We start from the raw sequence: 12,183 nt of genomic DNA, 5'->3' as shown, positions 1-12,183 counted from the left end.
CGAGGAACCCTGAGATCATGATGTGAGCTGAAATCAAGAGTTGGATGCCTAACCGGCTGAGCCACTCAGGTGCCCCTGAAACTTAATTTTATTGATACAAATTGACTTTTAGGTTATTTCTTAATTGAGTCTAATCATTACTTTGCTGGCATTTTGTGTCCTGGTGCATCCTTAGGATCAAGACTTTTTTTTTTTTTTTTTTAATTTAATTTTAAATAGGCTCCATGCCCAACGGTGGGGCTCGAATCATGATCCTGAGATCAAGAGTCACATGCTCCATCGACTGAGCCAGCCGGGCGTCCCAGGATCAGGACCTTTAGACGGATGTGCACAGCCAGCGGCTTGTCCTGGGGCAGCAGTGGAAGGTTGTGTGCTGGGAGCTGAGAGCATGAGGGGTCACCTTCTCGCGGGCGTTTCCCGAAATGTACCGATTTCTTGCTCGAATGGGCAACACATTCACATGATTGAGAATTAAAACAGCATAAAAAAGTTTAAAAAGGTCCAGTGAGGCCTTACCCCGCTGCTCTGCTCCCTCCCTTGCACCCCTAGGTGTCTCTAGGACCCTCGTGTGGAACAGAGGCAAGAGCACATTTCTGGGCTCTCATTTCTGCCTCCTCTTTTCCCCTTGACAGTTTGCCTTAGTGAAGTCTTCCTGTTGGTGCCTGGAGCGCCCCCCATTCTTCCTACGGCCGCGTGCTGTCGTTGAGGTCGCGATCCGTGCTTTACTGAGTGGTCCTGCGAGCCAGCCTTGGGGGACCCAGGGGACAGAGTTTGGGAACGTTACTGGTGTGGACAGCTGCCGTTTTGCACGCGTGCCCGCACAGCTGGGGGTTGAACTCCCGGAAGCTGGGGTGCTGGGTCTGAGGACTAGTTTGCAACATTTCTCCTGATTTCCCTCCATGGAGGCCCGGCCAGCGTCTTTCCAACCAGCCATACGGAGAGTGCCTTTCAGGGCATTTAAATCTTAAAGTAGGCAGCAGACCCTGTGTCTGTGGTGGTTAGGTATTAAATATATAGTTTTCGTTCATTTCGTTTTCCAACGAATGCAGTAGGTCATATTTAGCTCATTTCTTATGAAATCGTGTAGCGCGTTGTAGTAGGTGCTTAGGCTCCTGTCAGTGGAAGAAATCAAGTCCCAGCAAGACTTTTTTGGGGGGCTGTGTAGAGGGGCTGTCTCTGGTCCGTCTCAACTCCAGGGCCCTGTGGTTCTGGGCGCCGCCCTTCCTTGAACCTCAGTTTCTGTTGATGCTGTTCCCTCCATCTTCCCTAGCTCTGTGTCCGAACCCTTTTTAGCTGTCGCTTTCTCCAGGATGCTCTCCCTCTTCACTTTCCCTGGTCTGCTATCTGCTGTCCACACCTACCTGGGGTTCAGTCCCGTGCTCCCTTGTGCTGCAGGTATCGCGGTGTTTGTGTCTTGGTCTGTCCTTGAGGGCTGGGTTCTATCTCAGAGGCTGCTGCTCCCAGGTCCCAGTCCTGCTGCTCCGTGGGCTCGATGATGCAGGTGCTGAGTGGGGAAGGGAGGCAGGCTGGGGCCCAGGGTGCCTTCTAGACCCCTGGTGATAATGGGGACCGGGCGGTTTCTGGACTTCATGACTTGGGGGGGAGGGGTGAGCAGGAGGGATTTTGTTGTGTTGCATTAAAAACGAGTATCTGGGAGGGCGCCTGAGTGGCCCAGTCGGTTAAGCGTCCAACTTCCGCTCAGGTCATGATCTCACGGTTCGTAAGTTCGAGCCCCACATCGGGCTCTCTGCTGTCAGCACAGAGCCCGCTTCTGATCCTCTTACCCCCTTTTCTGCCTGCTTGTGGCATGCATGGTCTTTCTCAGAAATAAACAAACATTAAAAAAAAAAAAAGCAGGTATGTGTGTTTGTAGTTTCACCAGAGAGTTCTTAAGGATCAATTCTTTTTGCTTTTTAGGCTGAACAGAGCATTTCCCCTGCCTTCGTGGAAAAATGTGTTTCCTGCTTGCGGTGTTTCTTTCTTAGATGCTCAGTTTATCGACTGGTTTGACCCAAAGGGCCTTTGGTCACAGCTGTCACATGGGTGTTTTCTCCCCCAGAAAACAAGCATATGACCCTCATGGAGAGCTGCAGCCTGCAGTACATGCTGAGGCCACACCCACTCCTGGAGCCCGTGTTCCATCTTCTTCCCGAGAACCTTCTGGTGTCTGGTCTGCAGCACATTCCTGGCCTCCTTCCCGCTCACGGAGAAAAGGGTAAGGGCTGCTCGTCTCTCTCCCTTTGGTGTGTCTGTATTATTGACGGCTGATGGCTAGACCTCATAGGAATTGGGCTCTACAGAGGGGTCTGGGTGTGGCTAGGCACCCTCAGCAAGTGGCCTGGTAGAGGTGGTGGTGGGAGAGGGAAGGGGGGAGGGGGGAGGTGGTGGTGGTGATGTGGGGCGAGGGGGAAGGACAGGGAGGGGAGGGAGAGAGGGGAGGGGAAGGAGGGGATGAGAGGGAGGAGGAGGGAGGGGCAATGCCCTGTCTGCCTGTCATCCCTTCTGAGCAGTGTCTCGTGTCCCTCAAATCACTTCTGTTTTCTTTCCTGGGGAAACGCTTTCGTAAGACAGATAGTTCACATCTTTATGACCAAGGTCAGGAAAACCACTTGCTAGATCTCTGGGCCTTCCTGGACGCCCCTGTCCGTGGCTCGATTATTAATTACTTTTAAATTGTATTGAAATAGACACGACACAGAATTTACTATTCTGACCCTCTTCAAGTATGCAGTTCGGTAGTGTTAAGCACATTCTCGTGGTTGTGCAGCCGCCACCACCACCATCCGCATCCAGAACCTTCTCATCGGCCCAACCTGAAGCCCTGTCCCCACTAAATACACACTCCCCATATCCCTTCCCCCAGCCCCTGGCCACCACCGTTCTTTCTGTCCCTGAATTTGACTCCTCTAAGGTCTTCCTAGAAGTGGAATCATCAGGATTCCACTTCTGTGACCAGCTTATTTCGCTTGGCATCATGTCCTCAAGGGTCATCGTGTTGAATCACATTTTGGGATTTCCTTCCCTTTTTAAGGCTGAATAATATTCCATTGCACGGATGGACCACGTTGTGTTCATCCATTTACCTTTGGATGGACACCTGGGTCGTTCCACCTTTTGGCTGTTGTGCCTAATGCTGTTATGAACGTGGCGTGCAGTGGCTTGGTAATCTTTGAATGCTGGAATCCACGTGGAAGCCTCAGGACTCCGTCTTGGCGTGATTTAGAAGTAGGTTCTCCAGTGGTGGATTTGGGACAACCCGTTCATGCCTCGGAGATCACTGCAGAGATGTGCTCTGCTCTGGGGTCCTGCTGACGGGCCTTGACCTGGGCCTTATGCTCCTTCTGGGTACTTCCAGGGGCTTTTAGTCCGGCTGCGTGAGGAATCCAGGAGAAGGGACCACCCCAGTTCTTTCCCGCCCGCATGGCGGAACCTCTTGTCCTGGGTGGTCTGGCTCCTTGTTCTGGCCCAGGGAGAGCAGGATGGGGTGTGAGTGTGAGTTGTGATGTGCCGAGTTTTGACAGCGACTCTCAAGAACCCAAAGAAAAGGTGTAGTTCAGCTCCAGTATGAGGATGTTTCCAGTAACGGTGTCCCTGCACGTGGCTTGGTATTCTGGTCCGTGCTGGGATGCAGACGTTGTTATCTGAGTTCATGAGTTTCTTGGATGGGTCCGTGGGGGTCATCTCATCACGAGGTCACTGTTTTTCCTGAGAAGAGATAACGATGCGTGAAAAATGATAAATTAACTATGAACAGAAGCAAGTCCTAGGACTGGTCCCGGCTTTGGGTCTGCCGTGGCTCACTGAGCTTCAGCCCCCCACCCCCCAGCCCCATATGGGAAGTCTTACCGCCCTCTGTAATCCTCTTGTGTCCCCTCGAGAGGGAGGAGGGGACAGACAGGGAGACAGAGAAAATGCCACAGGGTCTCTGCTGTCGAAATTGAAAGCAACGTGACAACCTGCATCTGCTTGGAGACCCTGGCCCCGTCGGTCACGGAGGGCCCTGTAAGTGCCGCTGTGCCGTGTGCTGATGTCAAGAACCTAGGTGCACACCTGCCGTAGAGTCCCTTACGTAAGTCTTACCCGACCTGGGGTTCTGGGAAAGCAGCCTTTCGTCGGGGCCCGAGGCGGCTCCATCACTTTGAGACTCGCCAGCGGGTGTCAGCAGAGCTGCAGGGAAAACCTGGCAATACCCACAGCTCATCAGGGGCCTGTGTCTGTGTCACTACAGCTGGGGCAAGAGGGCAGCTCCGACGGCCCCAGGTCTGTTCTCAGTATCTCGTGGCAGTCCGAGGGGTCGGGGGGCCGCTACAGAGTCCTCCAAGGTCGTGTCTTCTGAAGGGATCTGAACCCCAGTGGCTTCCCATTTGCCCCCTTCGTGTGGGCAGCCAGCTGGTCACTGGGGCACTTACGGGATGCAGGCGGTGCCTGTGAAATTGCAAAACTGATGACAGTTTAGGTTGTTGTTTTCTTTTTTTTTTTTTTTTTAATTTTTTTTTTTTCAACGTTTATTTATTTTTGGGACAGAGAGAGACAGAGCATGAACAGGGGAGGGGCAGAGAGAGAGGGAGACACAGAATCGGAAACAGGCTCCAGGCTCTGAGCCATCAGCCCAGAGCCTGACGCGGGGCTCGAACTCCCGGACCGTGAGATCGTGACCTGGCTGAAGTCGGACGCCTAACCGACTGCGCCACCCAGGCGCCCCTAGGTTGTTGTTTTCTTAAAAATTTATTTATTTTGAGAGAGAGAGAGAGCGCTTGTACACAAGTGAGTGAGGGAGGGACAGAGAGAGGGAGAGAGAGAGAGTCCTAAGCAGTCTCCACGCTGTCAGCACAGAGCCCAATCTCGAGCCACAGGGCTCGATCTTGTGACCCTGAGGCCATGACCTGACCTGAGATCGAGAGTCTGATGCTTACCCAACTGAGCCCCCCGGGCGCCTCTGTGTCATATTTAAAAACCAATGACCAGGATGGGGTGCCTGGGTGGCTCAGTTGGTGGAGCGTCCAACTTCGGCTCAGGTCATGATCTCCCGGTCTGTGAGTTTGAGCCCCGCGTTGGGCTCTGTGCCGACAGCTCGGAGCCTGGAGCCTGCTTTGGATTCTGTCTCTCTCTCTCTCTCTCTCTGCCCCTCCTGCTCATGCTCTGTCTCTCTCTCTCTCTGTCAAAAATAAATAACATTAAAAAAATTAAAAAAATAAAAAATAAAAACCAATGACCAGGGACTGTGGAGTGGAGCCTGAATATGCTTGGGTGGGCAGGCAGGCACATTCCCCCTTCTCGGGGAGAAAGGACCAGAATGCAGCTTCTCACCAAGGCCCCCAGTGACCACCTGAGACTCTGAGAAAGGAAACCCATTGTGCTCAGCCTTTGCCTCACATGCAGGATGCCAGGTTGAAAATCTAGCTCACGGCCTTGCGACCCTCAGCTTGCGTCCTGACAGCGGTTACGGTCTGTGTTATAAATCCTGCCCAGGGTCTTCTGGGCTTTTGTGACTCAGTCTTGGAAAAGGGTTTCTTTGCTAGGTGACGTTTTATCACCCTGAAGGGGCCAAGGCAGGGACTGGGACCGGCTTCCGTGGTGGAATTCACGTGCAGTTTGCAGCGGGTCTGACTTTATTTTGCTGTCATGGGGGGACGTGGATATTTGTTTGCTTGGGAAATGCCACAGTACAGGAGGATTGAGACTTGTTTAACGGAAATTTTTATTGAGGTCATTCCAGATTCACATGTGGTTTTAACAAATAATGCAGGGAGAGTCCGTGTGTCCTTTGCCCAGTTTGCCCCAAATTGTCGCACGACGTCACGACCAGGATATGGCGACACAGTCAGCGACCTTCTCCCCATTTCCCTAGTTTGACTCCCCGCTTTGTGTGAGGACTGACTTTTGAAGAGTGGTTTTCAGCCTGGGAGGGACTGGAAACGACAGGTCTTAATTGTGGTTGTTCTGGTGGCTCCTTGTCACTCCCCGGAAGAAAGGCAGGCCTTCCCTTCGAGGGACGCTTTCAGAATCTGTGCAGATTAGCAGGTGCTGTCGGTCTGTCGTTTCTTCTCTGCAACTAGGAAATCCATGCAGCCTCCCTCGCTCTGTCTTCTGTTCTTTGCTTGGTTCTGACCTTTCCCTTGCTTCTGTGTGACAGGCCTGGACAGCCGCATCAGCACCAGGGTGACTGTTCACGTGCCCCTGAAAGCTGACGCTTGCAAGGAGAGCCCCCACACCCTGGCTTCGAGCGAGTCTCTGCCCTGGGGTTCCTTGGCCTGCTCTCGTGGCCGCAGAGCTGTGAGCCGGTCACGGGCCCGGTGCCGTGCGGCTGCCTCTCTTGGCGTGGGAGGTGGTCTCTGGAGATGGGTTTGGGAGAGGGCTCGGGTCGCTCATCCGGCCCTGGAGCAGATGCAGAGCTTTGCATAAAGTGGCTGAGTGCAGTGGAAGCTGGTCATCAATGTAAGCGGGAAGCCCGTTTTCTAGAACTGGGCCCGAAGGCCACGGGCCCACGCCAGGACGGAACGGAGTCCCGAGCGAGGCTTCCTCGCCAGGTGCTCAGGGAGGTGTGGGGGTCCTGGGCCCACGTCCCATGGTGCTTCTAGCTGGAGGAAAGCGGAGGGCCTCCCGCTCCCCCCACACCCAGCCAGCTGCCACCACGGCAGCGTCTGGAGCAGAGCACTTGACCATGGACTTCTGCCAGGGGCTCAGTGGGAGTGAGCTGTGACTCTGCGACATCTGGGCGGGGGGTGGGGCGGCGGCATCTGGGCTGGGGGGGGCGGGGCCTCCGGGGAGACCTGTGTGGAGGTCACAGAGGTGGTCTGGATGCCGTGAGTCCCGGGAATGTGTGCGTGGCAGGGAGGCCGAGGAAGACTGCCGCTGAGGTGTCCCTGTTGCGTGCGCGTCCCCCACGGCCGTCCTCACAGTGAGCCTTCGTCCTCCCTGACCCGCAGACCAGTGGCTCTCTGACCCCTTCATCCGCTCTGAACACCCGCTTTGGTGATCTGCCTCCCACCTTTCCTTCCTCACTGCCTTCCTCCTTCGTCCCTCCCTTTGGTTTCACTGAGTGGCCGCTCTGTACTGGGAAGGCCCTGCCCCGCCCTCCTGCGTGTCCGCTCCTGTAGACATGCTCCGCAAGCGGCCTTTTCCCGCGGACCCTCCCTCGGCTGCCACATGGTGGCCCGCTCTGGTTGGTGTCCCCACTCAGGAATGCCCTGAGGTGCTCCTTAGGGATGCACCGCCCCCTGACCTGCTGATGGTGCGTTTCAGCAGACGGCATCCAGGCACCTCAGCGGCTGCGGGGTTCTTCTCCCAGGCTCCCAGACCATTCAGATCCTTGTGAGGAGGGGATTCGGCTTCTGGATTGCCCCATGTGAGCGCGGGGCGCGGGTGGGCAGGGGCGGTGCCAGCAGAGCAGGCTCCTGCCCTGTGTGAGCTCCAGTTTTAACACGACAAAGGTAGTCTTCCTTCCGGCCTCAGTCCCCAGGGAACCGCCCCAGAGAAAACCACTGCCCCCAGTGTGGTGTGCACCTTTATACCTTTTCTGGCCACCGATGCTCTGGTTTGTCTGGGATTCAGGAAGGCTCACTGGGTGCATCTGTGTGCACAGGCCCTGAGCAGGGGTGAGGGCATGGCGCGCGCCTCTTAGTGGAGTGCTCATGTCTTGGGTGGATTTCAGCAGGGGCAGACCCCACGCCTCACCACGGCCATCGGAGGCAGCAGGTGTTGTAGAAGCGCACGCCTCAGCCTCCTTTCTTCCCGTTGCCTCTCTTGCAACGCTGTTCGTGTGGTAGGGTGCGTTCTGATGAATCCAGTATCCTTCCAGGAGAGCTGTGTCCCCGGGAGGTTGTGGACCCTGTTGGGACCTCGTGGGGAGCTCCTTGGGCACCTGGGGGTGTTTCCGAGCACCTCCCCAAAGGATGTCACTAGGAGGGAATTCTTGCTTGTTCAGCACCTGTAACCCCCATTTTCTCGGCAGTGCGTGCGTGGGAATCCCTGAGGGAAATGGGTCTGTTTCCCATAGGAGCAGTGCTATTTTGGGGAAATAGATTTGTACCCAAAGGCTTGGCAACAGACACATGAAAGCTAGGCCCAGTTACAGAGCATGAGGGCCAAGAGCTGCCCCCTGGGGAGGTCGGCTCTGCCGAGGCTCCATCCATCCTGGCCGCTGAGGTGGGTGGGGCACTGAGCAAGTACATACAGATGGTGGTGTTGGAGCCGTCCAGTGGGGCCGACAGACCTTGGTGAGCGTGGCTCCACTCCTGGCCGTGGGGTGAGCCCTGAGTTTCCTAACCTCTCCCAGTCTCTGCTGCTGCGTTTTCTCTATAAAATGGGGGACGTTCTTGGGACCTGTCCCGGAGATGCATTTGGGAGCAGATGACCGGGCTGGTGAAGCCCAGTGCCAAGGACTTGGAAAGGGCTCAGCCCAGGACCTCTTGTCCTTTCTCCATGGGACACTGTCCTCTGCTGTGGCCGCCCTGGGGCTGCCTTCTGTGGTACAGCATCCGGGAAGCCTGCTTTGCTGAGAGCCCTTCTCTGGAGCCTGTGCCTTTCACAAGACATGGCCCGGGGACAGCTTGCCGGATGCCAGCCAGCCCTGCCTCCCGGGTCCTTCAGGCTCTAGAAGGTTCTATGTGGCCAGTGCAGATACGGCTCTTCAGCCTGGTGTCCTGATGGAAGAGGTGTCCTTTCTCCCTCCTCCCCCCCTTCTGTGCCTGGGATGCTCTTCCTCACTGTGAGACCAGGGTCATGGGTCTTATTATTTTTTTTTAATTTATTTTTAATGTTTATATATTTTTGAGAGAGAGAGAGAGAGAGTGAGCATGAGCGGGGGAGGGGCAGTGTGAGGGAGGCACAGAATCTGAATCAGGCTCCAGGCTCTGAGCTGTCAGCACAGAGCCTGACACGGGGCTTGAACTCATGAACTGTGAGATCGTGATCTGAGTCGAAGTTGGACACTCAACCGACTGAGCCACCCAGGCGCCCCGGGTCATGGCTCTTCTTGTTGGTGCTGATGGCTCTTGTCATGGGGAGGCTGTGCAGAGCCTGCTTCCTGCCGGACCGGGCCCTTTCCAGAAGCGCTGGGCCCTGCCCCCTTCCTAACACCCGGGGCTCGCCCCCGCTGCCGCGCTGTCACCCCCAGAGCTGTGGTACCAGAAGGACTCATCCCAGGGGAGATCTGTCTGGGAAATGGCCCGCGCCCCCCACCGATTTAGTTCATTTCAGTTTACGTACGTGGGCGATTGGCCAGGGGGAGCGGGTTCGCCGCGGGATGGGCCGTGGCGGCAGCACACAGCGTGAGTCTGTCCGTCCGTCTGTGCTGCCGGCCCGTCTCTGCAAGGGCTGGCTTCAGCCAGCGCCCCAAGTGCTGCCTGAGTCCACTGCTCCCAGCACTCCCCGCCCTGCTTACTCACGGATTCTGCATTTGCGAATCCACTTGTTCCCTGAAGTCCTCACGGGACTTGCCTGGCCCTTCGTGGACGTGTGCTCAGCAGCTTGAGTATTTGAGTCTCCCTCATGCACGTTCCTGTGAGTGGGGTGGCCTCGGGCCAGTCACTTAGCTGTCCAAGCCCGTTTGCCTTTGTAAGATAAAGAGAATAGACTCTTCCCGGGATGAGCCGTGCTGAGGCTTTAAGATGACAGTCTGGGAGATACGTACACATGTGTGTGCGCCCTTTCCCGGGAGCCCGTGACTCCGAGCTCGTGGCTCCTCTCCAGGGCACAGCGTTGACGTATTAGCTCGGTCCCCGCAGCGCCGTCCCGCGGTGGGCGCTGTCACCTTGCTTTCGCAGCTGAGGAGGCTGAGGATTAGAACTGGGGTTCACACCCGGGCCCCAAGCCCCGGAGCGCACGTAACCTCCCCGCTACCCTCCCTGGTTCCAGGAGGCGCACAGTTCATTCTGACTGCCAGGAAGACGCACGAGCCCTCCCCGGCGGGCGGTGGCGTCGGCCCAGGGAAATGGAGACCCCGCCGCCAGCCTGTCCTCTTCCTGCTCACGGGCCCTGGTTTGGTGACCGTCCCCTGTGCTTCGCAGGGCCCAGCCCGTCCCCGTCTGCTGCGTCTCGGATGTGGCTCCGCGCCTGCTGGTGGCCTGCTGGTGGCCGGCCTGTCCTTGGTCTGTTGTCGCCGTCGCGGTGTTACGTTGGGCCCTGGAGCTGTTGTGTCGCTGCCGGTGTGCCTCTCCACCCTGTTCTTCTGTCTCCTGCTCCCCGCTGCCTCCTGTACTTCTGCCTTCCTGCCGAGCCGCTTGGCTGTCGTGCTCTGAGCGACCACTGCATGCGTGGCTCTGTCCTGGCCGTGATGCCCCTGGTCCTGGGCCAAGGTTTTGCGTTTGGTTGCAGCCTGCAGACAGTGGGCTGTCTTTCCACGGTCAGTGGTGCTTTTGGAACCCCGGAAGGACCTGTGGCCCGGGGGTTGCCCAGGAGTAGCTCGGGGAGAAGCGGGTCGTGGTGGGCGGGCCCCGGGGCTTCCCCTTTGTGTTTCTGCAGAAACAAGGCTTAGCACTTGGGAGAGGCGGGCACCGAGGGCATGTTATTCTCCGCACCTAGAAGGTGACCGGCAGGCTGTGTCGTGCGGTGTGGCTGCTCCCTTCCTCCCTGCCCGCGGGCCGTGTCGTGCAGGGTGACGGCGCCCTTCTCCATTGCTGGCACAGGATCATCAGGCGGGAGGGCGCTGGGCACAGCTGGTTGTCCCCCCACCCCAGGGTGCCTCGGGCCAGTGACCAGAGCCCAGGTCGGGGGCAGGGGGAAGTGGTCCCACTGCATTAAGGCCAGTAGTGGGGGGTCTCACCGGGAGCTTGAGGGCCACTGTGCCCCCTTGGAGCCCTCAAGACTGGCCCCTGTCTCTGGCCAGCTGTGTTGGCCGACAGTTCAGCCACAGTCAAGAGCGGAGGGATTGTTTGGTGACCCGCGAAGGAGTTGCTTGCGCTCCGAGGCAGCACGCGTGTGCGGGCAACGTGTTCCTTCTGGTGACTGTGGGAGAGGGGCGCTGGCCGTGTGCTGAGGGTGCCACCAGGGCCGCTAGAGGACTGAGCCTATTTGCCCACCGTGTGGGCGAGTGACTAACGTGCCCTTGCTCTCTACTTGACGGGAAGCGTGGAGCCTATAAAAAGAACGAGGTAACAGACTCGCTTTTACGTTGTCCTCCTTTTCCTCAACTTCCTGCTGCGTCCGCGTGCTCGCTTCCCGGTCTGCGTCGCCGCCGGTGCTCTGCTCGTTCACCTGCGCCACCTGCCCGGGTCCGACTGGCCAGGGATCGGTCCCGGCTCCTCCTTTCTGTGCCTCCGGAGGGCTGTGGCCTCCCTGCCTCGTCTTCTGTGAAATCCTGCGTGAGCAATCCCGTGTGGCCCGTCGGCCTGTGTGGGGGGAGGCCCTGGGGCTGTGGTTTCTGCTCCTCGGGGCCAGGCTGTGCAAACATGCGGTTCTTCCTCCTCTGACGGAAGGTCTCCATTCAGGATGTGCCTCAGACACTTGCTGGACCATTTCGAGAAAGGTCGGACTCTGAAGAAAAATTGTGGGAAAGTCGATATGGCATGAGATTTGCCACGTGAGCAGCTTAAAACGTGCACTTTTGTGGCATTAAGTACATTCACGTTGCCGTGTACCCACCCCCACCACCCACGGCCAGAACTTCCTTGTCTACACTCTCCACCCCCACCCCCTAGCCCCTGGCGCCCACCCTTCTGCGTTCTGTCTCTGACTTTGACTGTTTCTGGTACTTCGCGTGACTGGAATCACCCAGGATTCGCCCTTTTTGTGACTGTCTTATTTCATTTAGCATAACATCTTCAAGGGTCATCCGCGTGTCAGAATTTCCTTCCCTCTGAAGGCTGGAGAATATTCCACGTGTGGGTTGACCATGTTTTTCTCATCCGTTCATCTGCTGTTGGACACTGGGTTATTTTTACCTTCTGGCCATTGTGAGTAATTATACCTGCACTTTTAATGGGTTCTGACTCATCAACCGACCAGCTTCAGAGGCTCCTTTTTAAGTTACAAAGGAATGCAGAAAATTTCTCAGAAGCATCAAATCTGATGCGTGTTTGTGACGGGGAAGGTGTAGAAAAACCATAAAGAAGGAAATGGAATAATCTGCGATTACTGCCCCCAGGTATCTGTGTCCTTGTACGTGCATAGACTTTTAACTAAAACTGGCACTAAAGGGTCTAATGCACAATTTTATGTGGATTATTTTCACCTGCGATGCTATGA

General features: G+C 56.6%; 1 protein-coding gene across 5 annotated transcripts in view; it reads left to right on the top strand.

Moving 5' to 3' along the window:
• NPHP4 (nephrocystin 4) overlaps nt 1–12,183 on the top strand; it is a 111,719-nt gene that overhangs the window by 27,076 nt on the left and 72,460 nt on the right. For all 5 annotated transcript variants that reach the window (XM_043573632.1, XM_043573635.1, XM_043573633.1 and 2 more), the window contains one exon: nt 2,060–2,215. In XM_043573632.1, the coding sequence (XP_043429567.1) occupies nt 2,060–2,215 (156 nt within the window). The remainder of the gene's footprint in view (nt 1–2,059; nt 2,216–12,183) is intronic.

The sequence above is a fragment of the Prionailurus bengalensis genome, chromosome C1, assembly GCF_016509475.1.
Source record: "Prionailurus bengalensis isolate Pbe53 chromosome C1, Fcat_Pben_1.1_paternal_pri, whole genome shotgun sequence".
Classification (NCBI taxonomy): domain Eukaryota; kingdom Metazoa; phylum Chordata; class Mammalia; order Carnivora; family Felidae; genus Prionailurus; species Prionailurus bengalensis.
This window is presented reverse-complemented; position numbering and strand designations above follow the sequence as displayed.